Genomic DNA, 27,442 nt, shown 5'->3' on the forward strand with positions numbered 1-27,442 from the left:
GTGGGTGCAGTGAGGTTTGCTGGAACCAGAGTGAGAGCAGTTGGGACCCTGGGAGTTCTTGTGACAGGTACCCCAGTAATTCTCCAAAGGAAACTGTCTTCTTTTTAAAAATATCTTTATTGTACAAATACTATACAGTTACGATGAAAGCTAGGAAGTGCTAAGCAGAGGGGGTTAATTCATATGACATCTAAAAAATCAGCACTCATGTTCTGAAAAAATAAGTGTCCAGATTTTCTGTACAGATGCATGTGGGAGCCGTGCACTGGTCTATTTGATTTTTTTTTTTTTAATTTGGTACCAGGCATCAAACTCATGGCCGTGCACTTGCTAGACAAGCGCTTATGCCACTGAGCTGAATCCAAAGTCCTGGTCTATTTGCTTTAAACCACCCTCCCCCAAATTTTTAAATGAATATCTGAAAAATAAGAAAAAAATCCAAATGTAATGACAGTAACTGTATGGCCTGGTGTCCCCCGCGTAGCCCTGGGAGCTTGGCTCCATGACCCTCCCAGCTCCCTCCTGTTAGCTACCCTGTCTGATTTGGAGGGGCTGGGATTGTATTCCTGAATGTGGAAAGAGGCTTCAGGTAAAGGAAAAGTAATTAAGACTTGTGATCCTTTGCGTCTTACACCAGTTAGATCCCCACAGGGCAGCCCGCGCAAGCCTCTCAAGGGTCACCCAGATCTCTCACCTTCAGAGGCTGTGACCAGAGTACCTAATACTCACTGTGCCCAGCAGATCTTGCCCGCGACCCTGACTCAGCGCTGAAGGCCTCCGTCTCGGTACCAGAGGCCCCACATGGCCATTAGGCCTTATCCACAGGAAGAGGCTAGACCGGAACGTGGGGAGTGACCCTCGAACAAAGAGAAGCCGGGCCCTGGGCATGGTTATTTCCCTTCCTTTCTGTACCTCCAGGCGTGTGGTGTATGTGGTCAGGGGAACAGGCTGTGGGGTCACATGCCAGACCCAAGTTAGCAGCAGGATGAGGACCACAGAGGCAAACAGGAGCCAGAGGAGACCTAGGATGTAGAAGCCAAGCGGGAGCAGACAGCAAAGGTCAGGGCTGAGAAAGGGGTCATTTCTGGAGCCATCAAAATATGCTTCACTTATCGCTGGCATAAATTCTGGGGTGGCTGTTGGGATTAAGGTTATAAGTTCTGGAGTAGTAGATTCTAGGGTGGCTGAGGTTGAGGTGGACTCTAAGGTAGTCAAGGTTGTAAGTTCTGGGGCAGTTGAGGTGGTGGATTCCAGGATGTTCTGGGCTGTGCTGGTAAGTTCTGGAATGGTCTGGGTTGTGGTAGCTTCTGGGGTGGTTGGAGCTTTGGTTGGCTCTGTTGTAGTCAAGGTTGCAGTAGATTCTGGGGTGGTTGGAGCTTTGGTTGGCTCTGTTGTAGTCAAGGTTGCAGTAGATTCTGGGGTGGTTGGAGCTTTGGTTGGCTCTGTTGTAGTCAAGGTTGCAGTAGATTCTGGGGTGGTTGGAGCTTTGGTTGGCTCTGTTGTAGTCAAGGTTGCAGTAGATTCTGGGGTGGTTGGAGCTTTGGTTGGCTCTGTTGTAGTCAAGGTTGCAGTAGATTCTGGGGTGGTCAGGGTTGTGGGTTCAGTAGTGAGTTTTGAGGTTTTAGAGAATGTAGATTCTGTGAACGTTAGGAATGTGGAGGAATCCGGGATCCATGTGGGTGGGGACGTGGTCTGTTTCTTAGTGGATTCTTGTGGCGTTTGTCTGTCCAGAGGAGAAATAGATTCTGAGTGGAGCAGGCCCAAATAGGCTGTGTGGGCTTGGGTGTTGGTAGAGAACTTGACCACTGTCTTTTGGGAAGGCACATAAATCTCAGGGTCTGTGTCATAGTCATCATAGGATATGTCATCGCTGTCACCAAGGGCGGAGCACTCCTTGCCTGGGTATGTGTAGACAGGTACGTTGGCCAGGTTGGCACACTGCACACTGGATACACTGGGGGTCATAGCCTTGTCATTTTCTCCCTCCTTCCATAAGTAGACATTATTGGGGTTGTCATTCAGCCAGTGACGAAAATAGAGGATCTCACAATCACAATGCCAAAGGTTGCTATGAAGAAAAGCAAAAGGCAGGAAGAGGTCCCCAAAGAAACCCTTTGGTATTGTCTGCAAGGAGTTGTTTTGGAGGAAGAGGGTGTCGAGGTCCTCCAACTCATTCAGGAGCCCAGGGGGAACTTCAGCCAGCCCGTTGTTGGCTAAATTGAGCTTCTTCAGCTGGGATGTGGATGCCAGGAGCCTAGGGGGCAGAGTCCTGAGCTTGTTGTCTTGTAGGTAGAGTTCATGGAGCTGGCTCAGGTCATCAAAGGCGTCAGGAGGCAAAGCAGTCAGCTGGTTGAATGAGACGTCCAGAGTGCTGAGCGCAGGCAGCGCCCTCCCGAGAAAGGGCAGACTTTGCAGCTTATTGTGGGAGATATCCAGGGTCTTCAGAGACGGCAAGTGTGCATCGACCTCCAGACTGGTGAGCTCAGTGTGGTCCAGGTACAGCTGAGTAAGCTGAGTGAGGGGCACCAGGGACTCCAGGGAGAAGGTGACGAGGGGGTTCCTACCCAGGTGGAGGGTGGCCGTGTCTGCTGGCAAGTCTGCAGGCAGCATGTTCAAGTTCATGTTTTCACAGTTCACAATCACCCGCTTGCCCGCTCTGGAGACCTCGATCTCAACATTACAGACGGGATGTGGGTGTAAGGGGCTTGGCAGCATAAGCAGCAAGAGGAGGAGAGGCATGGGGACCTGTGGACGAGGGGATCGTGAGTGGACGCCCCACCAGTTCCTCATGACTCCTCCAGGCCCCATCCCCTCGCCCCACTGGCTCTCGGGGTCCGCAGCCTCCCGCTCCCCTGTCCCACCCTTGCCCCCAGAGCCTGAACTACTAACTCGGGGTCCTCGGCTCCTTCCCCTCCTCCAGCCCTTCCTCCTTCCCAGCCCCAGCCCCGCTCACAGGCAGCAGAGACCTCCGAGGGCGCAGAGTTTCTTCTAGGGTGTGACCTGGTTTTCCCCTCTTCTAGCTCCAGAGCGGGCCAGGCCAGGGACAGGAAGAGGACAGGAAGGGGGAGGAAAGGCCAGCCTGGCAGGCAGTCCTGTGACCTAGGAGACGCAAGCCCTTATCGCCTCCCTCCATAACTTTCCCCAACCCCCCTTTCAGCCCATTTCTCCCCCTTTCCTTCCACACTGGGGGATCTTGGTTGGACTGCAGCCAACACTCTTGTCCAGTTTTTTTTTTTTTTTCCCTTTTTATCGGTACCAGGGATCGAACTCACGACTACCTGCTTGCAAGGCAGGCACTTATGCCACTGAGCTAAATCCCCAGCCCCTCTTGTCCAGTTTTAAGAACCCACCCAAGATGCCACCCCTGCCCCTTCACAGCTGCATTCTTTGAGATGCCTGGTTTTAATTCTCTCCTTCCTCACCGCCTTCGCTCCTCACCAGAAGCTGGTTCCCACCCCCACTGCTTTATTATCTTGATTTTTGTAAAAGGTGCTAGTGCCCTCCATCCCCTCCATCCGTGGGACACTTCTGCAGTATTATTTGTGTTTTGCATCCCAGGACTCCCTCCTTTGGAGCACCCCTTCCTAGGGATCTCTTTGGCCTTCATGACTAGTGACACTTTCTGGGTTTCTTACCTGTCTGGTGGAACCTTCCTGATTTCCCGTGTGAATGTCTCTCCTTCTTCCCTGAGCAGTAAACCTGCCTTCAGATCTGTTTCCTCTTAGGTCCCCTTTATTCTTCTCAGGGATTGAACCCTGGACCCCCACACTAAGTTACATTCCTTGTATTTTTTAACTTTTTATGTCCCTGAGTTGCCCAGGATAGGTAAACTTACAATCCTACTGCCTCAGCCTCCCAAGCCACTCAGGTGACACGTGTGTGCCCCCGTCCCAGGCTCACTTCTCATGCTCCATAACTACCTGAAGCCATCTTCATCCTTACCTTGCCTTTACCCACTGCCGCTACCCCAGCGTCTCACACATCACAGTCTCTAGTTAGGCTCCCTTTCTTGAGAGTCTTTTTCTAACTCAAAAGCAAAACTTTATTCTCACATAGAAAACAAAACACATCAGTTACATGAATATTAAAATATAAAATGTGATAAATCTCACCAGGAAATTTATAAGACCTATATACAGAAAACTAGAAAACATTAGAGAAACTAAAAATTCCCGGACACATTTTAAGGTGAGGCACTTGAAGATAATGATTTTCTATGAAAACCCAAAAGACTTGAAATCATTAAAACCATTTTGAGGGGCTGGGGACTTAGCTCAGCGGCATAACAGCTGCCTTGCAAGCGCGCAGTCGTGAGTTCCATCTAGTGTATCTCACTTAGGGTATGGGCTCCAGTTAATCCATTTACCTGCAAATGTCTCCAGCTTATCCTCTTTTATTGCTGAATAATACTCCATTATATATTTTTAAAAACCTACATCTTTTTTACCCATTCTTTAGCTGATGGGCATTTGAGCTGTTTCCAAGATTTTGCTATTACGAATTGTGCTGCTATAAACATGGGTGCACTTAGATCACTGTTGTGATCTCTCCTGAGTCTCTCCTGAGACCAAACACTTACGTCCAACTGGCTGCTGGACTCCTCTCCTTGGATGTCTCACAAGCCCAAAAACATCTTCAAAATTGAGTTCCTCATCCAAATAACTTCTCTTCCTTGGCTGGGTGTGCTGGTGCACACCTGTAATCCCAGCACTTAGGAGGCAGGAGGATTGCCATGAGTTTGAGGCCAATCAGGGCTACAAAGTGATTTTCAAACCAATTTGAACTACAGAGACCCTGTCTCAAAAAAAAAAAAAATCCTCCTTGCTGACTGATTCCACCACGTCCTTGTTCACCTAACCATTCCAAAGTGCAGACAAAGTCCCTGAACACCACGCCTGCTGCTCACTCCTCCCTCTCCCGCATCCAGGGGTCACCACGTCCTCCGGATTTTCATCGCTGGTCTCCCTCACATCTCTCCATCTCCCCTCTCCGAGACTCCATCCATTCTCTCACTGCGGAGTCTCTTGCTGGTCTCTCAGCTCTCCGATTTCCCCTGCTCTCCACTCTCCACTTCGTGGAACTAAAAACGTGCTCATCTTCCCCTGGGCATAGCTTTACTGCTGGGCCCTCCCTGGTCTCTTCTGTGTGCCAGGGCCTCTCCTCACCCCTTCGCGGCCTTCTGTCCAACTCTCACTTCCCTGGTAGGTTCTAACTCCGAGTGTCTCCCTCTGGAAAGTCTGGCTTCTCAAGACCACCTTAGGGGTCTGCTGCAGGCACCCAGCCACCGCCCCTTCTCACGAGGCGCACACCCGGGCCTGCCACTGTCCGCACACACTGGCTGCTGGCTGGACACGGGTAGACCTTGAGTCTGATGAATGAATTCATGGACTTTCCTTTAGTTTCTCAAGTGAAAAAAGAACTATCAGGAAATGTGGAGAAAGCGAGGCCGTCAGCATCAGAAGGTCGAGGAGGGTCCCATAGCGAAGCCCCGATGTGGAGGGCGGCCCTGACGCGTCTGGGCTTGTTTTTGGCTTTGGTATTGGGGAATTGAACCCAAGAACTTTGCACTGAGGTACATCTCCAGCCCGTTTTCTGTGCTTTTATTTTGAAATAAGTTTTCACTAAATTGCCCAGGCTGGGCTACAACTTGCAACCTTCCTGATCATTGCTGTGACAGGCATGTACCACTATACTTGGTGAGGCTGTGGGCTTTCCCTGCATCAGTATCAGCTAGAGTTTTCAGTTGTAAATCAGAATATATTCTGGTGGGAGTGGTGGTGCACGCCTGTAACTCAGCACAGGGGTGAGGCAGCAGGTTTGCCATGACCTCAAGGCCAGCCTGGGCTACAGGCAGGACCCTGCCTCAATAGATAATTTCGACTGAAAAAGAAATACATGTGCTTTAAAAAATGCTTTGCTGGGGTAGGTACAACAGCATGTGCCTATAACCTCAGCCGCTTGGTATGCGGAGTCAGGAAGATCGCTTGAGCCCAGGAATGCAAGACACATAATGAGGCCCTGTCTCAAGTCCACAAACGATGAGCTGCCTCACACACTTCCCTAGGCTAGGGAACCAGCGCGGAAACATGCAGCCAGAAACGCGCCCGGAACCAGGCTGTGGAGCCAGCCGGGCGAGCAAAGTGATAGTCTCGTCTATGGCAGCACCCGAGCTCGCACCCTGCAGCTGCTGAACCGGGGGGGCCAGTGTGACAGCTTCCCTGCCGCAGGGCGGAATCCCACTGCCTCTCTTCTTGGTTCCTCTCCCTCTCTCTCTGTCTCTCTGTCTCTGTCTGTCTGTCTGTCTCTCTCTCTCTCTCCAAGACAGGATCTTGCTATGTAGTTCAAGCTGGCCTCGCATTCACTATGCAGCCCAGGCTGGCCTTGAGTTTGTGGTGACCCTCCTGCCTCAGTCACCAAGTGCTGGGACCTGCCTGGTCCACGCTGTGGCTTTATGTGCATGATTTCATTCTCCTTTCCTGTTTTTATTTTTGGTTTTTTGGTCCTCAGGATTGAATCCAAAGCCTTATGCCCCCATAATGCCTTGTTAAAATATTTTTATCATGCTGACTTAAAATTGTTTTCAAATAATTTTGTCTCCATCCTCTGGGTGTTTAAAATTCAGTTTAAGATCACAGGGCCATATGCTTGTAATTCCAGCACTCAGGATGCTGAGGCAGGAAGATTGTCATGAGTTCAAGGCCATCTGAACTACACAGTGGGACCCTGTCTTGAACAAAACAAACAAAATAAAATGCACCTTCCTGGTGAGATGGATGATTTTCAGTGGAAACATAGACGTTTATGTATTACGTTATGAGATTCTGGATTTTATGTAAGCCTTTGTTTTCGCCAGTTTTCTCTGGTACTGCTCTAGCAGGGGAAAGGGAGGTGCTGCCCTGTTACCACCAGGTGGAGAAAGAAGTCCAGGTTCCCCCGGGCGTGGCCGTGTACACCTGGAGTCCCACACGGGGAAGCCGAGGCAGCCAGAGCCAGCCTGGGAAACATATCAAGACCTAATCACTTCAAGATGGAGGAGGGGAAGGGCCTCACGGCGCTGATCCCGAGTCAGAATTAAGGAGTCTCCGCAGGTGGAATAGGTTTCTATCTGACGTTTGTATGGCAAAGCAGTATGCTGGCACGTGGGGTCGCCCTGGCATCTCCTGGGTTCTGAACACGGCTGCCTGCACACTGGTAGCTTCAGCTCTGAACCAATTCCAGGAGGGAAGTTGTGCTTTGCTCTCTCTAGACTGGATTAATTACTGTGTTATAAATTCCACAGCACCCTGTCAAACTTGTTAGAAACTTCATTTTAATGTCTGTCTGTCTCTCTAATGGCAATCTTTGGGACAGCAGACACTCAGAAACCAGCCCCATGCTATGAGGGGCCGTGGGGAGCTGCTCCATGAACTGAGGGGGGATTGAAAACTTTTTTATCTTTTTGGTACCAGGGATTGAACTCATGACCCCATGCTGCCAGGCAGGTGCTTAAGCCACCAAGCTAAATCCCCAGCTAGAGATTGAAAACTTAATAAGTGTCTTGTCTACTCTGCGTCTCATGTCTTGTTTTCATGTATTTTATCTGTCTTTTTATTATAGTTTAACAATGATTCTGCCAAAATACCATTTCTTTACTTGGTGAAAATATGATACTCACCGGCATGGTAGTACAGACCTGTAAATCCAGCACTCAGGAGGCTGAGGCAGGAGGACCGCCATAAGTTTAAGGCCAGCCTGGCATACATAGTGAGTTCAAGGCCAACCTGGGCTACATAGCAAGACCTTATCTTAAAAAAAAAAAAAAAAAGAGAGAGAGAGAGAGAGAGATGGAGAGCGAGACAGAGAGAGAAGTATTTTTCTTTCTTTCCTTCTTTCTTGTTTCTGTGGTGCTAGGAATAAAACCCAGCACGTCACCCATGCTAGGCAAGAACTTGACCACCAAGCAGTATCCTTGAGCCTGAAAAGCTGTCTCTCTTGGAGAATGAACCACCCCTGTGCCCTTACCCAGAAAGGCCATGTGTTTCTGCAAAGCCTGTGCTCACCGTTGTGCACGCTCTACATCCTTTACTTTTGGTACTGGGGACTGAACTCACCACTTCGCATTTGCCAAGCAGGCACTTCAGCCGCTGAGCTAAAGCCCAGCCCGCGAGCACTATACATTCTTGCGGCTCCAGGGCCGTACTCCAGTGCCGTACAGCGTCGCACTCCAGTGCCGTACAGTGCCGTACTCCAGTGCCGTACAGCGCCGTACTCCAGTGCCGTACTCCAGTGCCGTACTCCAGTGCCGTACTCCAGTGCCGTACTCCAGTGCCGTACTCCAGTGCCGTACAGTGCCGTACTCCAGTGTAGTACTTAAATATTTCTTAAATGAATGAATAAAAACATGCCAGGCAGATGACAGTGGGAAGTGCTCTGTGATGTCTTTGAGTAGAAATTCATTTCTCTCTCTCTTTTTCTTTCTTTTAGACAGGGTTTCGCTGTGTAGTCCAGGCTAGCCATGTAGCCCGGGTTGCCCTTGAACTCATGGTGATCCTCCTGCCTCAGCCTCCTCAGAGTGTTGGGGTTACAGGCACACATCACCACGCTTAGCTTGTAGTGTATGTTAATAGCTGGTAATTCCTCCTGCCTTTATTTTTTTCAAAACTGACTCAACTATTCATGGAGCCTTATATTGTCATATTAAAAATAAATGCATTAGCTGGGTGTGGTGGCTCCCAGCACTTGGGAGGCTGAGGCAGGAGGATCATTGCAAGTTGGATACCAGCCTGGGCTACAAAGTGAGCTCAAGGCCATCCTGAACTGCATAGTGAGACCCTGTCTTAAAAAGACAAAAAAAAAAAAAAAATGCATTAAATCTCTAAACATTTGAGGTAAATTAGAAAATTGAAAAAATAAAAAAAATTTGAAAAAAGATCTCTAAACATTTGAAAATATTATTTTAGGGAAAATGGATATCTTTATAATCTGGAGTTAACTCATCAAAACAAAGATCTCTCCATTTATATAAACTCAACTATCAGACTGGACAATTTTTGTTCAATTAAACTTTCAGATTTGGTTGGCATATACAGTTTTGTACATTTATTTTCTAAGTAAACAAGGCCTATGTTTTTATTTTTTTATATTATCAAATGAAATAAAACCTTTAGGAAATTAGTTGGCTTGCCTTTTTATTTTTTTGGAACAATTTGTATAAAATTAATATGAAATCTGTTCTTTAAAAGTTTAACAGACTCAGTTACAAGGAGAAATCTTGGATTGTCATTTCATTACTAGGTGGTGGTTGTTTTGTTTTGTTTTTGTGTTTTTAGACAGGGTCTCTCTGTGCAGTTCAGACTGGCCTTGCGCTCGCTTTTAGCCCAGGCTGGTCTCGAACTTGTAACTGTCCTGCCTTAGTCTCCTGAGTGCTGGGATTACTGGGACGTGTCACCACGCCTGGCTCTACCAGGTATTCTTTGAAATTGTTTCCTTGCTTCATGGATAGGTACTTCCCTGTTTTAGGGTATATGTATATAGTAATACTTCTTTTTAGTTAACAATTTTTTTTAAAAGCCTTGGTATAAAGCAAAGAGAACTTCCCATTTCTGGATTTTTGCTCAGTAAAGCCTTTTGTCACTGTTGGATGATAGGAACAAAGAAATTGTAATCCAGTGTAGGAACCAGCTTTCTCTATATTTAGATCATATGGGGTAAATTAACTTTAATTGCATTTTTTTCTGTTTTTGACACAGGGTGTCACTACATAGTTCAGGCTGTCTGGAACTCATGACAGCCTCCTGCCTTCCAGTCTGGGATTACAGGTGTATGCACCATATTTTTTAAATTGTTTTTACAACTGGGCACCGTGTCCTAAACCTGTGATCCTAGCATTTGAGACACTAAAGTAAGATGGGAATTTGAGATTAGCCTAAACTATAGAATAAGACCCTGTCTCAAAGGAAAACAAAAGTTTGGTTTTATATATCCTTAAATAGAAAGGATCACATGGTCAGAGAAAAAATTAAATCTCTCCATAAAAACTAGTCATGAAATGCAACATGCTAAGTAATTCAAATAACACCAAGATTGCCTTGCAAAGGTATGAGATCGCTGTAAGCTGTAAAACATATGTATCTGCCCTTTATGTTGCTTTTGTTCAAAAGAATAGAACAGAATCACTAATAGTTAACTAAGGACCTGATGTTTTTCCATTGTCAATTTAGAATGTGTGTGTGTGTGTGTGTGTGTGTGTGTGTGTGTGTGTTCTCAGTACCGGGAGTTGAACTCACAACCTTGTGCTTGCCAGGCAGGCGCTTAAGCCACTGAGCTAAACCCCCAGCCCTAGAATGTATTTTTGTAGGAGAAATATTTGTGACAAATAGTTCTACTCTAACAAAGAATATTTAAAGGAAGTATCACTTCATGACCTCACTATAGCATCAAGTGAGCTTTTATAAAGAAAATATGGAAGGGGAAGAAAAAGATGAAACCAGCTGTCATGAATGAAAACTTCACAGAACGTTCCGCGGGTTAATAGCGTGTTCCTTAGTCAGGCATGAGGCTGCACCCCTAGAACCCCACTACGAGGGAGCCGAGGCGGGAAGGTCAAATGTTGAGGCCACCTCGGGCCACATAGATGATAGATAAACATGATGATTGATAGATAAAGAGATAGACAGATGATAGACAGACAGACAGATAAAAGGGCTCCAGGTGTAGCTCAGGGCCTCCTGGGTTTAAACCCGCTACAAATAAAGGACGCGCGTGTACATACGTGCTCCCTCACAGGGAGTGAGAAGGTAACGTGCTAGAAAGGAAAGTAGGACCTGTATTTAGTCTGTATTTTGTGCCCAGTTATCCTTCACAAAGTGGAATGAACTTAACCGCTGGCGTGTCGTGCAGTAGGGACCGGGTGCTTAGTGTGCCCAGGGCCCGGGTGTGATCTCTCACCCCAGAAAATAAACAAAGTCAAACAATGCCAAGCTCTCACCCCTCTGCACAGGCTTCTGCCGTGCTTTTAAACAGTACGACTTCCCTTTTTGTGCCAGGAATCAAACTCATGACCTCGCACTTGCCAGGCAGGCGCTGTGCCACTGAGCTAATCCCCAGTCTACAAAAGTTTAAAATTAAATAGCAGTGTCTCCGTGGACAGAAATACACAGCTCTTCCTTCCACCTGACACGAGCCCGACTGTCCCTTCCTGGCCCGTCCTCCAAGCCACCACTGATCTGGTCTCTGCCCTCCCGGAGCAGCTCCACGTGGTTGTTTCCCAGAAGCCGCGTCGCACGCAGTGTGCTTTCAGGTCAGGCCACCTCCCTAGATTGCTTTGAGGTTCGTGCTATGCATGTTTACGTAATAGGCAGTGTTCCCTTTTATTGGGGTGCTGCTGGAATCAACCTAGGGCCCCCTGCATGTTAGCAAGTGCTCCAGCCCTGCGCCACCCGGCCCTCAGCGTGTGCACCGGTTTACTGCGGTTTATCTGGCATCCTGCGGGAGTGCATTTCTAGCTTTTGGCTGTTATCAATAAATATGTGGGCAAATCTTCTGCAGACATGTGTTTTCCTTTCTCTTGGATAAATACCAGGAACGGAATTCCTAGGTGGGGGGAGGGAATGCTCAACACTGTAAGCAGCTGTCAGCTGTCCTTTTTAAAAAGTGACTTTGGTCTACTGTGAATCCTAGTGGTACAAATACTAACTGTTGGTGATGAGCATAGATCAGAGGAGTGGGAACTCGCATGTCACACTCGCCACCATATATTTGGCTCTTGTATCCCTTTTATTAAGGGATTCCCATCTTATCAAATGATTTGGGAACTGGGAGTTCTTACCAGGTCTTCTTGGACCCTGAACCTCACGCAGACTCCCGGATCAGAGGAACCCTGGTAGCTGAATCCATAGGTGCAACACCTTTATCTCAGTGTCTGGTTTTGTTTCTGTACTGGGATTAAAGTACTCCAGGCTGAGCTGGATCCCTAGACCCACTCATTCCTTTTCCTCTCCTCCCCGCCCCACCCAGCACTGGGACGGAACCTTGCGATGTGCACTGAGCTCGCTATCGCACCAGCCTTTTTAATTAGGGTTTTTAAATTTTTATTATTGATTTATTTTGTGTGCCGGGAATTGCACTGAGGACCTTGCGCCTGCCAGGCAGGCACTGTGACACTGGACTCTATCCCGGTAACCAGCCCTTTTTAAAATTTGTTTTGAGACAGAGCCTCGCTGTGTGGGCCAGGCTGAGCTTGAACTCTATGTAGTTCAAGCTGACCTCCAACTTGTGATGACCTTCCTGCCTCAGCCTCTCAGAGTGCAGGATTATAGGTACGCGCTGCACACCCAGGCTTTTATGTTTTGTTTTAAAATAAACAGAGTCTAACTAAATGATAAGTTGCCCCGCTGAGTGTGGTGACCCTTCAAGGCCAGCACGGACTACACAGCGAGATCCTGTCTCAAAAACCCAGAGTGGAAGTTTTCAATTGCCCAGGTAACCCCAGTGTGCTGGGATTTCAGGTGTGTGTCACCGCGGCCAGCTCCCCAGCTTTTACAAATTACTCACATTGATTATGCAGATTATACGGTGGGCTCCACGATGGCAGATTCACACACGCCCACTACATGCTTCAACCATTTCACCTCCAAAGTCCCCTTTCCCCCACTTTCCCGTGGGGATGATGTCCATCATGTATTTTGATCACACCATCCTGTGAATCACCTGCCCTTTCTTGTCATCTTTTTTAGGGCCCACCTATTTGAGAGAACATGCATTATTTCTTTTGCTGAATCTGGCTTTTTACACAACTTGATTTTTTGCAGAGACACTCATCACAAAAAAGAAAATGTTTGTTTGTTTATGAGACAGGACCTCACTGTGTAGTTCAGGCTGGCCGTGACCTCACTGTGTGTCTCCAGATGGCCTCAAATGCACAGTGATCCTCCCCAGCTTCCCAAGGGCTGGGGTCACAGGCGTGCGGCACTGCACTGGGAAAAATTGGGTTTTTAGTGGTTAAGTATATATACCGTTTGTTCTTTAGCCATTCATCTGTCGATGGGCATAGAGGCTGCCTCTCGTCTATTGTGAATTGTGCTACAATAAACATGCACATGCAGGTATCTATAGTATGCTGACTGAATTTCTTTGGGTATATACCAAGGAATGGGTTTTTGGGCTTTTAGGGTTTGGGGGGGTTTGTTTTCATTTTTGTTTTTGTTTTTGAGACAGAGTCTCGCTATGCAGTTCAAGCTGGCTTTGAGCTCACTTTGTAGCCCAGACTGGCCTCAAACTCACAAGGATCCTCCTGCCTCAGCCTCCCGAGTGCTGGGATTACAGGCATGAGCCACCACGCCCAACTGTTTTGCATTTTTTGGTGGGGAGTTCAGACTGTGTCTTGCTGTGTAGCCCAGGCTGGCCTTGAACTCAGGGCGACCCTCTGGCCTCGGCCTCCTGGGTGCTGGGGTTACAGGTGAGCAGCACCATGCCCAGTTATTGTTAGTGGTTTGAGGAACCTCAGTACTGATTTTCATAGTGGCTGCTTACATTCCCGCCAGCACTGTAGGGGAATGCGTCCTCCAGGCCAGCAAGCATCCTCCTCACTACCAAGTTCCTTCTCTTTCTCTCCCCCACATTTTTATTTCCTTTTTTGGCGGGGAGGTTTTGAGATGGGGTCTCACTATGTAATCCGGGATGACCTTGAATTCATTGTACAGCCCAGGGTGGCTGCAAATTTGCAGCAATTCTCCTGTCTCAGCCTGCGTGCTAGGTTACAGGTGTGCGCACCACGCCCCATTAGGCTTCATTTTGAGCTTCATTTTTTTTTTCCAAATCCATTTTTATTTCAAGGAGAAAAAAAAAAATCTAAAACTTTCAAAATATATCAATCAGGAGGCAACAATGGTACACTGTGTATTGTCATCCCCAAATCATTCATCCGGAGCACAAGCCATCTGCATTCAATTGTCTGAACAATACCGGCACAAATCTTTCCCTTCAGCGAACTCAGAGAAATCAGTAGTGTAACTGATTTTTATGTACATATGCATACACATATACTCTTTCAGCTTGTCACACACTAATAAACCATTACGATAATTTACACAAGTGTCTTTTTATTTCACTAATGAGTGTGGTCTCAGATTGCATCCATTTACCTATAAAAGTCTCCAGTTTATCCTTCTTTATGACCAAGTAGTAATCCACTGTATAAAAATACTTCTTTATAATCTGCTCGTCAGTCGATGGGCATTTAGGTTGTTTCCAAGATCTGGCTATTACAAACTATGCTGCTATGTACATGATTGGGCTTCATTTTGTATTTAATATGGTTATTTTGATAGGTTTTCAATCATCAAATGATTCTGTTTGTTTTTGCTTTTGTTTTCTTGAGACAGGGTCTCACTGTGTGTCCTAGGGTGGGGATGCACTCATAACCCTCCTGTCCCAGCCTCCTGACAGCTCAGATTATGAGTATCTCCACCACACTTGGCTTCATCAAGTGTTTTTTGATAACTAGCTAGGTTTCGTCCTGACAGCATTAATTTAATTAACCTTACTTTCTACATTAATGTAATACTTTATCGTCATTGTATAGCAGGTTCTCACGTTAGGAAAATATTCTGTTTCATGGCTATTAATAGGTAGTTTTCAGGAAAAAAATACATTGTGTATGGCTAGTATGTCTGTTGAAAAAAAGATGTTCATCTCTTAAGAATATAAATCAAAATAATGGTAGTAGTTTTTCCTATCAGTTGGGGAAACAGACCTTTTGATGGATTCTGTCCTGAGAGGCTGTGAGGGAACAGGGGGCCTCACGCTCTACGTTTCTTTCTTTTTTTTTTTTTTTTATCATTACCGGGGATCGAACTCACGACCGCCTGCTTGCAAGGCAGGTGCTTATGCCGCTGAGCTAAATCCCCAGCCCCACGCTCTATGTTTCTGTATAAGTGGGTGCATGATTTGACAAAGATAATCGACAGGCTTTTGGTTTGTTTATTTTGGAGACAAGGTCTCACTGTGTAGTCCAGGCTGACCTCGAACTCTTGGGGGAATCTTTCTGTCTCAGCCTCCCAAGTCCCTGCACTCATCCGCTGTTCTAAAATATACACATGAACCAGCTGGGTACAGCGGCTCACGCCTGTAATCCTAAAACTCTGGGAGGCTCAGGAAGGAGGATCAAAATTCAAGCCCAGCCTGGGCAGCTTAGTAACTTAGTGAGACGCTGACTCAAAATTAAAAAGTGACAAAGCAGCGCTGAGGATGTCCCTGGTGGGAAGGCTCTGGCTTCAGCTTTCGTTGTCATTATTTTTCTGTTGCTGGGAAGATTTACCTGACACAAGTCAAAGGAAGAAATTGGGTTTTTTTTGTCTTTTTCCTTTTTATCGGTACCGGGGATCGAACCCACGACTGCCTGCTTGCAAGGTAGGTGCTTATGCTGCTGAGCTAAATCCCCAGCCCCTGAAAGATTTGTTTTGGCTCACAGATTGTAGAGGTTTAGTCCGTAGTCTGCCCGTCTCCGCAGCAGGGTGGCTTGGCCGAGGAGAAACAGTCCGTGACGTGGTGGGAGCAGCAGAGAGCCAGCGAGGGAGGGAGGACGGGGAGACCGCACCTCCATAATTCATCTCCTTACCCCGGGCTCGCCTCCCAGGATCACAGGTAGCCGTAAGTCCGTGGGAGATCGGTGCCCCGTGAATGCCACACTCCCAGACCCAAGTTCCTCCCAAACCCCCGCTGCAGGCTCAGGAAGTTGGGGGTGGCGGCGTCCAGGTATAAACCCTAACATGGGCACCACAAAATGGGGCGAGGTACTCTTTGGCCCTGCAGGTTTACTGCTAGGAATTTGTCCTGAGGATATGTCTGCAAAAATAGGCCAAAGAGAATGACAAACCTGTTCACTGCTGTAGGGTGAGCAATCACGAAGCCCAGCGTGGTTACAAATTAAATGTGTATCTGGAGGTCATCGGTGGGGCACCCGAGCGGTGGAGTACAGTAGTAGGTACAGTTTAAAGAGAGGCAGCAGGGCGTGGTGGCACACACCTGTAACCCCGGTGCTCGCAGCTGAGGCAGAAGGATCACAAACTGAAACCCGCTCAGAGCAATCTAGTGATTCAGTGAGAGCCCATTTTAAAAATTTCTTTTTTTTCCAGAAACAGGGCCTTACAGTGCAGTCTGGCCTTGAACTCACAAGGATCCTCCTGTCTCAGCCTCCCTCATTCTGGGATCACAAGTCTATTACAAGGCCGCACACAGCCCTATCTCAAAATTTAGAAATGAGGAAAAGGGCTGGAGATGTAGCTGAGTGTGAAGCCTGGACTCAGTTCTCAGTGGCACACACACATGCACACACACATGCACACGCACGCACGCACGTGCAGAAGGATGAGCGAGGCTTATGCTGGTATGGGTCGCTCTCTACACTGTCCTGAGGGACAGCTGTGCGCCTGTTTGTGTGCACACAGGTATACACGTTAGACTGTTGTCTAGAAGGAATTACACAGGCTACTAATCTTTGGGGCAAGGGAAGAGGTAGACAGAGGAATTTTTTGTCTCTATTTTTTTCCTCTCGTGGTAGGCAAGTGACCTGCTGTGGGGCTCCACCCCCAGCCCTTTGTCTGCCCCAGACAGGATTTTTCTGTGTAGCTCAGGCTGGCCTCAAACTTAATCCTCCTTCAGCTGAGCGCTGGAATTTCAGGCACGTGCCACCATGCCCAGCTTCAAAATCTCCCCCTTCACATTTTATTTTATTTTATACAGAATCTTGCTCTGTGGTGCAGGGTGGCCTTGAATTCACTATGTAGCCAGGGTGGCTTTGAATTTGACGCTCATGCCTCAGCCTCCTGAGTGCAGGGATCACAGGCATGTGCCACTGTGTGTGCCACTATGTGTACCACTATGTGTGCCACTGTGTGTGCCAGTATGTGTACCACTATGTGTGCCACTGTGTGTGCCAGTATGTGTACCACAATGTGCAACTAAAACGCTAATATGTTCACCCAGGGAAAGGGGGTTTATTGTAAAGATGCTGAGGGTCCTCGTGTAACCAGAAGACATGTTAGAAACCAGGCTTTAGGAGACAGATGTGTTGGCCGTAGGCCTTTCTGGGATGGGAGGCTGGAAGGCTGCCGCCCTCTCCAGGCTCCGCTTCTGTTTCCCTGTCAGCTGTGTGCTCTCTCACCGCACGTAGGACACCAGGAACCCCAGCTGCCCGGGGCATCTGCGTTTCGTGTCTTATGGCGGCGGGAGAGACTCTGCTCTCCTGAGATCCTGTCTGGGAAAACCGCCGTGAAGCACTTGCCTTGGCCTGGCGTGGGTCGGTGTCCACCAGGACCAATCGGCGCTGGCCAGGGCGGCAGCTCTCTGAGTGGCTCTAGATCCTGTGGGGCACACAGCCGAAGGAGGATTCTCAGTAGGAAGCTAAAGGCTTCACCCATTCCTCTACCTGTGCTCACAGTCGTGTGTGCAGTAGAGGATTTTCAGGCATCAGCAGTGCACCACGTCCCGACACAGCCACCCAGACAGGTCCCAGCCCTCAGCCTGGCCCCGAGAGGGGCAGCCTGGCAGGTGGCCGTCCACCGGCCACTCCTGAACCGTTCTCTGTTCACAAAGAAGGGGCAGCTGTCTGCGTTGCTTGCGCAGGGGACCGCGATCAGACAGCTGGGGTGTCGTCACCGGGAGGGCAGTGACGACCGGGGAACAGCAGCGTGGCCCCAAGCCACCGGCAGCAGCTGCAGCTGTTCCGAGCTGCCGCCCGGAGTCACTGGCGAGGGAGCGGCTTCCTGTTGGCGGAGATCGCTGACTCTGGCTTTCAACTGCTAACCGCAGCCCTGTTTTCCCTATCTGATATTCTCTCCACACTGCTCATTCTGCTGCGTACATAACTTCCTTTCCTTTTTCTTTCTTTGGTCTTTTTGAGACAGGGTTTTGCTATGCAGTTCAGGTTGGCCATCAGCTCTCTCTGTAGGCCAAGCTGGCCTTGAACTCACGGCCTCCTGCTACCTCGGCCTCCTAGATGCTGGGTCTGCAGGCGTGTGCCGCCAGGCCGGCTTCAGGGGGATTTTTAATGTCCTGGTTCGCTGTTTGCATTTTTCAAGGGTTTGTCTCTGCTGTGCTGGCGTTCATGGTTTCCATCATTTTCCTAAACTCTCTTTTAACATCTGTATCTGCCCTGGAGTCACTCGCGGTGCCTTTCGCCGTGGCCGCCCTCTCTGTAGTTAGCTGGGAAATTACTTTGGACCTGGCTTTCCTCTAGAGCCCCACTCACCTGCTGCTGCTGCTCCGGCTGCCACCCCTTCCGGAGCGCAGGTGGGGACCTCCGAATCACTGGGCCTCTTGACCTGCCAGGTTTGCTTTGGGTGAGCTGGAAGTCTCATTTTCTATCTTTTTAAATTGCAGTTTAATTCCTGGGCTGATGCTTGTAAATTGCCTGTGGCGGGTAACTCTACAGCTACTGCTTCTGAGATGCCTTCTCCGCAGGGGTGTGGCCAGCTGTTGGGTTTTCAGTCTGGTGCAAGTTCCTTCCTCTCCCATCTACCGGGGGTAAGAAGCTGCTCCCCGCCTCGCCCAGCCCCTGGTGCCCTGGCGCTGGCCTGGTGTGGTTCATCACCCTTCGGTGGGCTCGGCCATGCCATCCCAGGAGTCACAATGACAATGGCACCACACACGGGCAGACTCGGTGACTGGTAATTTGCCACCTTTGCCCATATGAACTAGATTGGCGGTCATATAACAAAATCTAAAACAACCCAGAGACTGTACATAGTACATACGCCCTCGGCATGGTGATTTTACCCTGAGGGGAGCAAGTTGAAAAGGGGTGGTGGGGCGGGGGGGAAGCAGAGCAACAGAAGAGGAGGAGATCAGAAGCCAGGCGGAGGACGAGGCAGACTGAGAACATTTTGGGAACCTGGTGAAGGAGACCGGTGAGAAAGAGAGAAAGGAGAAATAAAAACAAGCAAGGAACAACGTCAGCAACCTGGGAACAGCTCAGATAAAACGAGAACACGATCAAGAAAAAAGAAAACAAAAACAAAAGAAGAAAAGGACACAATGTTCACTTGAAGGCACATGTGCTGTCACTGGGAGGCACAGAGGTCGGCCAGGGTCCAGGTCCGCGCTGATGCGCACAGCGCCAGGGGCAGGTCCAGCGCAGGGGAGTGTGCCCGGGGAGCCCGCACCTCTGGTGCTCTGGAGTTCAGGCTGGATTCTGACCCGAAGGCGGGAGTCGGCCGGCCGCACTGCTCCTGTGCCTCCTGCCGGGGGAGCCTGGCTCCCTGCCGCCTTGAACTCAGCTCCTGCGCTTTGCACTTTGAACCGGCCTCCACCTCCCCTGACCTGGAGCCAGCCCACAGCGCCTCAGAGCTCTGAGCTCCGCTGGTCCCTGGCCAAGGCGGCCACCAGCCTGTCGCCCGGTGCTGGGGCTGACCCTGAACAGCTCACCGGGCGCTGGAGGCCTCTGTGTCCCCTGTGCCCCGGGTCCCCTGCAGGTACCGTGAGCTCCCAGCGCGGTGAGCCGGGCTCAGCGGGGAGCGGGGCTGGCACCTCGCTCGCATTTTCAAGTCTCTGCCGTCCTCGGGGGCTTGCGTCTCACTTCCCAGCTTGCCGGGTCCTGAGGTTCCCTTCCCTCCTCCTTTCCTTCCCTCTTTCCTTTCTTTCTTTTTCTGGTACACTGTGTTTATTAAGATGGAGTGTAATGCATCATGGGTCATTACCCACTCCTAACAGTTTCCAGAAAGCTTTTTAAGACACCAAGCACATTTATGAAGGCAGTTATGAACCATCCTATCTTTCCATAAGAAATTTAAAATAAGAGAATAAACCCAAAAATGAATAGAAGAAAATAATAAAGACCAGAAAACACAATCCCTTATCAAAATGCCAACATCGTTTTTCATAAAAATTAACATTTTGATTCTTACATTTCTGTAGAAATACAAGACTCAGAATAGTCTAAACAACTTTGATAAAGGAACAAAATTAGAGCTCCAGCTCTCCCCAATCCCACGACTTATCTCAAAGTTACACCAATCATGACAAACCACCAGGGTACCAATATAAATACCCATGTAACAGACAATTGACTTCTGGCAAAGATGCAAAAGCAATTAAGTGGAGAAAGGATTTCATCTTCAATAAATATACTGGAACAACTGGATAGCCACAGGCAAAAAGCCCAAACCTTATAGCGCATCTAAAATTTCTGAAGACATCCAAAAATCAACTCAAAATCGCTCACGGTGGGTTAGTTAAAATGAGGGCAGGTGTGGGCTGAGTTGTTTTGAGTGAAGTCATTTTCTCTGGGACAAAATAATGTTTTTTCTTTCAGCATGTCACACTAATGAAACAATATGATGTTTATACATGAGTGACATTTATTTCACTAATATATATGCATCCAAAGCACATCCATTTACCTATAAAAATGTCGTTTATCATTCCTTATGGCTGAGTAGTATTCCACTGTAAAGAAATACCACATCTTTCTTATCCATTCCTCAGTTGATGGGCATTTAGGTTTTTCATGGGCATTTAGGTTTTTTCCAAGACTTGTCTAATATAAACTATGCTGCTATATACATGGGTATAGTATCATTGTGGTATGTTTTTAATTTTGTCTTTTTGAGACAGAGTCTTGCTATGCAGTTTAGGCTGGTCTTGGGCTCACTTTGTAGCCCAGACTGGTCTCCAACATAATGATCCTCCTGCCTCAGGCTCCGAGTGCTGGGATTACAGGCATGCATTACCACACCTGGCATGTTTTTCTTTTGGGAAGATACCCAGAAGGGGCCTAACTGGGTTGAATGGGACCTCCAATCCTGGTTTTGGGGGTTTTTTGGTACCGGGGAATTGAACTCATGACCTTGCACTTGCAAGGCAGGTGCTTATGCTGTTGAGCTAGATCCCCAGCCCCTAATCCTAGTTTGTTGAGGAATCTCCACACTGATTTCTACAATGGTTGTGCCAGTCTGCACTCCCACCAACAGTGGAGAAGGGCTTCTTTCCCCCACAACCCCTCCAGCATTTGTTATTGCCTGATTTCTTGATGGCAGCCATTCTTTCTGGGGTGAGCTGGAATCTCAGGGCTGTTTTAATATGCATTTCTCAAATGACCAGTGATGGTGAACATTTCTTCACATGTTTGCCATTTGTATATCTTCATCTGAGAAGTGTGTGTTTGTCTCAGATGTCCATTTTTTGATTGGGTCTTTAAATCTGGGAGGACTGACTTTTTTGAGTTCTTTATACATTCTCAATAATAATCCTTTGTCTAAGGAACTGCTGGCAAACTTTCTCTCTCACATTGGGGCTGGCTCTTCACTCTGGTGGTGGTTTCTCTTGCTGTGCAAAAGCTTTTCAGTAGGATGACATCCAATTGTTGATCCTTTGTGATAGTTCCCATGCACTCTGGGTTTTATTCATGCAGTCTTTGCCTGCACCCTCCTCATTTCCTTGACAATGCTATATTTCAGTGTCTGGACACTACATCGGTTGTTTTGAGATCAGGTTTCACTATGCGGTTCGGACTGCCTTCACCTCTTTGTAGCTCACACTGGCAGTAATTCTCCTGCCTCAGCCTCCTAAGCGCTGTATTAGGGTGTATGTCACCTCACCTGACTCGCATCCCCCGTCTTTTTAAGACAGGGTCTCACTGTGCAGTTTGGGCTGGTCTTGGGCTCACTTTGTAGCCCAGGCTGGTCTCGAACTCGCAACGATCCTCCTGCCTCAGCCTCCCGAGTGCTGGGATTACAGGTGTGAGCCACCATGCCCGGCTTGCATCCCGTCTTTAGGGTGATAGGCCAAAGACAATGGAAGTTGGGGGTGTTATAAGGAAATGAGGTGTAAGGGATAGAAAGTGCGTATTCTGCCGGGCATGGTGGTGGTGGACCCCTACCGTCCCTGCCCGTGGGAGGCTGAGGTGGGAGGATTGCTCAGTTTGAGGCCAGCAGCTTCTTTAAGCTATGGATTCACAGCACCCCGGCTCTCCCGACTTCCTAAATCAGTTTTCTTTGCCAGATGACCAGTGAGAGCGGTTCAAGACTTTAAGCAGCAGGACCAGTTGAGGTGCAGGCCCTTTGGACAGCGGGTTGGGGAGGGCAGCACTATCATCAATGGCCACAAGGTGGCAGCAGGGAACAGCATAGGGAAACAAGCCTGGCAAGGGTCAGACCAGACAGGCAGACCTGGGGACCCGGCTATGGCAGGAAGTGGGGGACCTGCATTGCACAGCAGGACCTTATTTGCCAGCTGGCGCCTGTGATCCTGCGAGTGCTGCTTTCAGTATCAGGTAGCTGTGGAGTTTCCTCTTCACCGGACTCTGCTGACAGGAACGGCGTCAGCGTGGCCATGGGCAGGCTGTGGGTGGTGACAGGGACAGTGTGTTTCACATGGGTGAGTATGGAAGCCAAGGAGCGTCCGCCTCCATAGACATGGTCATCAAGCAGTCTTGCCGTAAAGTGCAGCTGACTCAAAGGGCACCACCGGCGTGTGTGGAAAGCACATCCCTGTGCCTGCTGGGGCGTGTCTCCAGGTGCTGTCCGGAGCCCGTATCTCTTAGAGAGAGTGGGTCTGCAGCTGGGCAGCTGGCTGAAGACTGGGCAAAGGATGCTGGGACGGGGTGTGGGCCGAGAGCCCAGGATGGGGCAGCTGCCTCAGCCACAGCAGGGGCGGACAGGAGGATTAGGTGACAGTCCCCTTCCCAGCCCGGAACTAACGCCCTCCTCCCCGGCACACAGGCACCCAAGTGAGCCAGAGCTCAGAATAACTCAGAGAAGCGGACAGCAGGATGACAGGGGCTCTGCTGGGCGTCCTGTTCCTCTTGGGGTTGCTTGGTAGGAACAGGGTTGGGGAGGCAAGTGGACAGATGCCCGTGTGAGGGGAGAGGGAGTCCAGACACGGACTGAGCACTGGGTATTTAGTCCTGAGCCACAGTGCTGCTGGCTCGGGAGACAGATGCAGAGAGACTCAGCCCCGGAACCTGTGGCCATCTGGAGGGGAGGAGAGGGCCCTACCCCGTCCTGTCCAGCATCTTCTCTCCTGACCCCACCGCAGGCAGAGGGCAGACCAAGAACCAGGAGCTGAGTCTTTATCACCATCTCTTCGACAACTATGACCCAGAATGCCGGCCAGTGAGGGGGCCGGAGGACACGGTCACCGTCAGCCTCAAGGTCACCCTGACCAACCTCATCTCCCTGGTGAGTGCCTCCCCGCCCGAGCCCAGCCCCACTCCTGGCCCCAGCTGAGCGCTGCTCCAGTGTGCACTTCTGGCCCTGAAGTAACCTCTCTGCTGCAGAACGAGAAGGAGGAGACCCTCACCACCAACGTGTGGATTGGGATCGTGAGTGTAATCCGGGGGCATGGGCCCTGAGCCTCCCCTCCAGGCACCTCCTGAACATCCCCACAGGAAGGCCCTCCCTCCGTCCCCCCTTCTCAGGACTGGCAGGATTACCGACTCAACTACAGCAAGGACGACTTCGGGGGTGTGGAATCCCTGAGGGTCCCTTCCAACCACGTGTGGCTACCAGAGATCGTGCTGGAAAACAAGTGAGGGCCGGCGGTCTGAGTGCCAGGCTGCTTTCTGGGCAGCCAGCCCGGGGAGGGGGGGGGGGGCTGGACGCTCAGTCTGCCTGGACGCGGTTCGGTGGACCTGTTGTGAGATAACTCGGTTTTTTGAGCCCACAGTATTGACGGTCAGTTCGACGTGGCCTACGATGCCAACGTGCTGATCTACGAGGGCGGCTACGTGACCTGGCTGCCCCCCGCCATTTACCGCAGCACCTGCGCCGTGGAAGTCACCTACTTCCCCTTCGACTGGCAGAACTGCTCGCTCGTCTTCCGGTGGGAGGGTTACTCGGCGCCCCCTCCTCATCGTGGGGGGCCTGGCGGGGGCTGGCCAGACAGGGACGCGACCTCCGCACCGCAGCTGGTGTTCAAGGTCGGCCTCAGTCCCGGCTGCAGGGAGGCTGAGTCAGGAGGAGCGCTGGGCCGGGCGTGGGAGACAAGCCTGGGCAAGGCGGCCAGAGCCGTCTCAATAACGGCAGGAAGGGCTGGGATGAGACTCGGACCCAGGATCACGAGAAACAAGACACGGAGTAGGGAGGGAGTTAAGGTGCGCAGACAGGACCAGGGCAGAGGGTGGGGCCTTCGCAGGTGCAAGCTGCCGGGTGGCCGTCCTGCTTCCTTCACAGCTCGCAGACTTACAGCGCCAAAGAAGTGGAGTTCGTCTTCGCTGTGGACGACAGCGGCGACCCCATCGACAAGATCGACATCGACACCGAGGCCTTCACTGGTGACAGCTCCCCCCTGCCCTGCCCTCCCGGCCCTGCCCGAAGCGCCGGCTGGCAGGGTCCCGCTCAGGGGCTCAGGGGCGGGCCGCCCGCTCTCACTAGCACACACGCAGCCTGGCTGTCAGCGGCCCAGCTGCCCGCCAGTCGGTCTCCTCGCTGGGGCCTTCCCCACACCCGCCCCGGGACGCCCCTTCCACCGCATCCCCACCCCGCCGGGCCTGGAGGGCCAGCAGGGGGCGCCCCGGCCGACCGCGCCTCCCTCCGCAGAGAACGGCGAGTGGGCCATCGACTTCTGCCCGGGGGCGATCCGCCACCACCGGGGCGGCGCTGCGCACCCCCAGGGGGAGACGCACGTGGTCTACACGCTCATCATCCGCCGCAAGCCGCTCTTCTACGTCATCAACATCATCGTGCCCTGCGTCCTCATTTCCGGCCTGGTGGTGCTGGCCTACTTCCTGCCGGCGCAGGGTGAGCGCGAGCCCGCGCCCGCACTGGGTCCCGCCCCGCGAGTCGGGGCTGCTCTCACTGGGGGTTCTCTCTAGCTGGTGGCCAGAAATGCACCGTCTCTATCAACGTCCTGCTGGCCCAGACTGTCTTCTTGTTCCTAATTGCTCAGAAAACCCCAGAGACATCTCTGAGCGTGCCGCTGTTGGGCAAGTGAGGACAGAGTGGGTGTCGGGGTCACCAGCTCGGGGGCGGGGCCACCAGCTCGGGGGTGGGGCCACCAGCTGGGGGCGGGGCCAGGTGGGCTGGGGGCGGGGACAGGGAGTGGCCAGGGGGCGTGGCCAGAGCCCAGCGCCTCTAGGAGAAATTTCGGCTGTTTCCACCCCGGTGGACTTTATTTAGACACGGGTGGAGCAGGGTGATGATGGGTGCTCTGGTCCCGTGTCCTCCTCACTGCTGCTGGATACCATCTTGAGGTCTCCTGAGTGTCTCTGTTGGGGGACAGTCCGGCTCAGTTTCCTCAGCCCCATCTTTAGCCCCCAAAGGACATGGCCTCCGTCCCAAACTCACTGGCTCCCCGGGAATTTCAAGGCCCAGCTGGCATCGCCACTGCTGCAGGAATGAAGTGAACTCCTGCAGACTCCGGCCACACAGGCACAGCCACACCCCCTGGACCAGGAGCCTGGCGCCCCAGCCAGCAGCAGCCCTGGCTTGCAAAGCCCCATGCTGGGCAGCCCGAGCCACCCGGGCCAGGGCTCCGCCCGGGTCTCCGGCGTCTGCGGTTGGGTCTAGGCTGCTGTTGCTGCCGTCCAGTGCTGGCACACCTTGCTGTAGCCAAAGGGCTGATATCTGCATTGGGGTACAGGGCTAGTTAGTGTGCGGGTCAGTATCCCGCGGCCCTCTGCCCTGGCCTGTTTTCTCCGCACAGTGCCTCACACACACACACACCCCCAGAGCCCCCCACCTCTAACAAGGTGGCGCTGAAGCTCCCGAGGCTGGCGGCCGCTTCTCTTAGCACCAGCCCTAGGCTGGGCTCCTTGGTCTCCTGCAGCTTCAGGGACTTCAGCTCTCTGAACCTGTGCTCCAGATACTCATGGGCTGCAGCCACCGCCAGTTCCAGGGAAGATAGAATTGGGGGCTGCAGCGCCACCTGGAGGAGGAGCAGGGCGGTGGACTTGTGGGTCCAGCGCAGGGGCAGGAGGAGGGGCCTCCCCAGAGGTCCTCCGATGCTGCTCTTCGAGGAGCCTCACCTCAGTGGAGCTGTGATAGTGGAAGACCCACAGCAGGGTGTCCAGGGAGCTGGGGGTCCCCTTCATGGCCGCCGCAGGTGGTGGGAGGGGTGGAAGGGTCGGAGCGGCTGGGGCGGATCCCCACCGCCTGGCCAAGAGGTGTTTGTGAGGTCAGAGCAGCAGCTGGAGGCAGAGGGCGGTGGTGGTGTCAGAGGAGCCAGGCGCTGTGGTCACGCGCCCCGGGTCCTCAGATACCTCATTTTCGTCATGGTGGTCGCCACGCTCATTGTCATGAACTGCGTGATTGTGCTCAACGTGTCTCTGCGGACGCCCACCACTCACGTCACGTCCCCGCGGCTGCGCCACGTGAGGCTGGGGCTGGGGCGGGGCAGCCGGGCGGACCTAGGGGACCCTGGGCGGGGCGGGGCTTAGAGCTGGCCCCGCCCCCAGGTTTTACTGGAGCTGCTGCCGGGCCTCCTGGGCTCGGCGCCGCCCTCCGAGGCTGCCAGAGCTCCAGCGCCCCCCAGGCGGGCGTCCTCCGTGGGCATACTGCTCCGCGCGGAGGAGCTGATCCTGAAAAAGCCGCGCAGCGAGCTCGTGTTCGAAGGGCAGAGGCACCGGCACGGGGCCTGGACGGGTGAGCACCGACCTGAGCAGCAGACCGGGCATCCGCCGCGGGGGCCGCTCGGAATGACCCGGCCCCGTCGCCCCACCAGCTGCCCTGTGCCAGAGCCTGAGCCTCGCGGCCCCCGAGATCCGCTGCTGTGTGGATGCTGTGAACTTCGTGGCCGAGAGCACGCGGGACCAGGAGACGATCAGCGAGGTGGGTTAGGAGCCAGCGGACTCTGCCGGGCACCACAGCCACCCGCCCGGGGACTCAGCCGTGCCTCTCTTCCAGGAGGTGTCCGACTGGGTGCGCATGGGCAAGGCCCTTGACAACGTCTGCTTCTGGGCCGCCCTGGTGCTCTTCAGCGTGGGCTCCGGCCTCATCTTCCTCGGGGGCTACTTCAATCAAGTGCCCGCGCTGCCGTACCCGCCCTGCATCCAGCCGTGAACCGGGCTGCAGGCCGCACTCCCGCCCACACTGGCAGGACATGGGGTTTGAGAAACAAGCTGCTGCCCCTGAGCACCGGCTTCTCCCCCTGCTGACAATGAACTCTACGAACTTCCAGTGGGGCTTGAGCGTGCACATGCGGGCTGGCGTGGCCGCGTGCTGGGGTCAGAAGCCCGAGCCAGGGGACCCTCCGCCCGAATCCTCAGAGAGCGGAGCTTCGCTGCTCCCCTCCCTCCCCGCTGCTCCTGGCCTTTTCCTGGAGATGGGGTCTCACCGCGTAGCTACGCTTGCTGGCCTTGAATGCACTGTGTAGCCCAGGCTTGCCTTTAGCTCTTACTGCCTCAGTCTTTAACTGCTGGGATTATAAACTCTCTAGGTCTGTGAGCTTCTAGACAATGTTATCCAGGGAAATCTTTGTTTCCCTAGTTGGGTTCTGCTGTGTGGGCTGGGCCATATACCTTCAAGGAGAC

General features: G+C 51.6%; 3 protein-coding genes across 26 annotated transcripts; 1 reads left to right on the forward strand and 2 right to left on the reverse strand.

The window, feature by feature from the left end:
• Positions 1-98: 98 nt before the first annotated feature.
• Gp1ba (glycoprotein Ib platelet subunit alpha) lies at positions 99-12,630 on the reverse strand. Its single transcript, XM_063241764.1, has 5 exons — positions 12,532-12,630; positions 8,091-8,359; positions 7,655-7,784; positions 2,967-3,099; positions 99-2,745 (listed from the first exon to the last, which is right to left on the reverse strand). The coding sequence occupies exons 3-5, from the start codon at positions 7,714-7,716 to the stop codon at positions 697-699; spliced, it is 2,244 nt and encodes a 747-aa protein (XP_063097834.1). The 5' UTR covers positions 7,717-7,784; positions 8,091-8,359; positions 12,532-12,630; the 3' UTR covers positions 99-696.
• On the forward strand, positions 2,295-27,368 carry Chrne (cholinergic receptor nicotinic epsilon subunit). Of its 23 annotated transcripts, XM_003466289.4 has the most exons (12): positions 19,831-22,790; positions 23,011-23,153; positions 23,252-23,296; positions 23,393-23,502; positions 23,641-23,796; positions 24,147-24,247; positions 24,513-24,713; positions 24,788-24,902; positions 26,170-26,284; positions 26,369-26,555; positions 26,635-26,741; positions 26,817-27,368. In XM_003466289.4, exons 1-12 carry the CDS (start codon positions 22,745-22,747, stop codon positions 26,970-26,972), a joined length of 1,482 nt encoding a protein of 493 aa, XP_003466337.1. In that variant the 5' UTR covers positions 19,831-22,744; the 3' UTR covers positions 26,973-27,368. The 23 variants fall into 23 exon arrangements, 22 of the variants coding, with proteins under 22 accessions (XP_063097845.1, XP_063097842.1, XP_063097837.1 ...); XM_063241777.1 differs by having other exon boundaries at positions 19,819-22,790; positions 23,641-24,247; positions 24,513-24,902; XM_023563563.2 differs by having other exon boundaries at positions 19,821-22,790; positions 23,641-24,713.
• Positions 19,829-26,170, reverse strand: CUNH17orf107 (chromosome unknown C17orf107 homolog). Of its 2 annotated transcripts, XM_005002137.4 has the most exons (4): positions 25,940-26,170; positions 25,654-25,839; positions 25,260-25,538; positions 19,829-25,180 (listed from the first exon to the last, which is right to left on the reverse strand). In XM_005002137.4, exons 1-4 carry the CDS (start codon positions 26,003-26,005, stop codon positions 25,088-25,090), a joined length of 624 nt encoding a protein of 207 aa, XP_005002194.1. In that variant the 5' UTR covers positions 26,006-26,170; the 3' UTR covers positions 19,829-25,087. The 2 variants fall into 2 exon arrangements, with proteins under 2 accessions (XP_005002194.1, XP_005002193.1); XM_005002136.4 differs by having other exon boundaries at positions 19,829-25,538.
• Positions 27,369-27,442: the final 74 nt, after the last annotated feature.

The sequence above is a fragment of the Cavia porcellus genome, unplaced genomic scaffold (assembly GCF_034190915.1).
Source record: "Cavia porcellus strain 051 isolate PalLab524CR breed Dunkin Hartley unplaced genomic scaffold, mCavPor4.1 scaffold_32, whole genome shotgun sequence".
In the NCBI taxonomy this organism is placed as follows: domain Eukaryota; kingdom Metazoa; phylum Chordata; class Mammalia; order Rodentia; family Caviidae; genus Cavia; species Cavia porcellus.

Excerpts from the sequence above, each read along its gene's own strand:
- Gp1ba (XM_063241764.1), bottom strand. The coding sequence starts at position 7,716 with ATGGCGGTCCTCCTGCCTCAGCCTCCTGAGTGCTGGATTTACAGGTCT. Across the intron at positions 3,100-7,654 it reads AGGTCTGTACTACCATGCCG|GTCACAGGACTGCCTGCCAG; the intron begins GTGAGTATCATA and ends TGCGTCTCCTAG. Across the intron at positions 2,746-2,966 it reads GAAACTCTGCGCCCTCGGAG|GTCCCCATGCCTCTCCTCCT; the intron begins GTCTCTGCTGCC and ends CCTCGTCCACAG.
- Chrne (XM_063241767.1), top strand. The coding sequence starts at position 22,745 with ATGACAGGGGCTCTGCTGGGCGTCCTGTTCCTCTTGGGGTTGCTTG. Across the intron at positions 22,791-23,010 it reads GTTCCTCTTGGGGTTGCTTG|GCAGAGGGCAGACCAAGAAC; the intron begins GTAGGAACAGGG and ends ACCCCACCGCAG. Across the intron at positions 24,714-24,787 it reads CTACTTCCTGCCGGCGCAGG|CTGGTGGCCAGAAATGCACC; the intron begins GTGAGCGCGAGC and ends GGTTCTCTCTAG.
- CUNH17orf107 (XM_005002136.4), bottom strand. The coding sequence starts at position 26,005 with ATGAAGGGGACCCCCAGCTCCCTGGACACCCTGCTGTGGGTCTTCCAC. Across the intron at positions 25,840-25,939 it reads ACTATCACAGCTCCACTGAG|GTGGCGCTGCAGCCCCCAAT; the intron begins GTGAGGCTCCTC and ends CTCCTCCTCCAG. Across the intron at positions 25,539-25,653 it reads TCAGCGCCACCTTGTTAGAG|ATATCAGCCCTTTGGCTACA; the intron begins GTGGGGGGCTCT and ends ACCCCAATGCAG.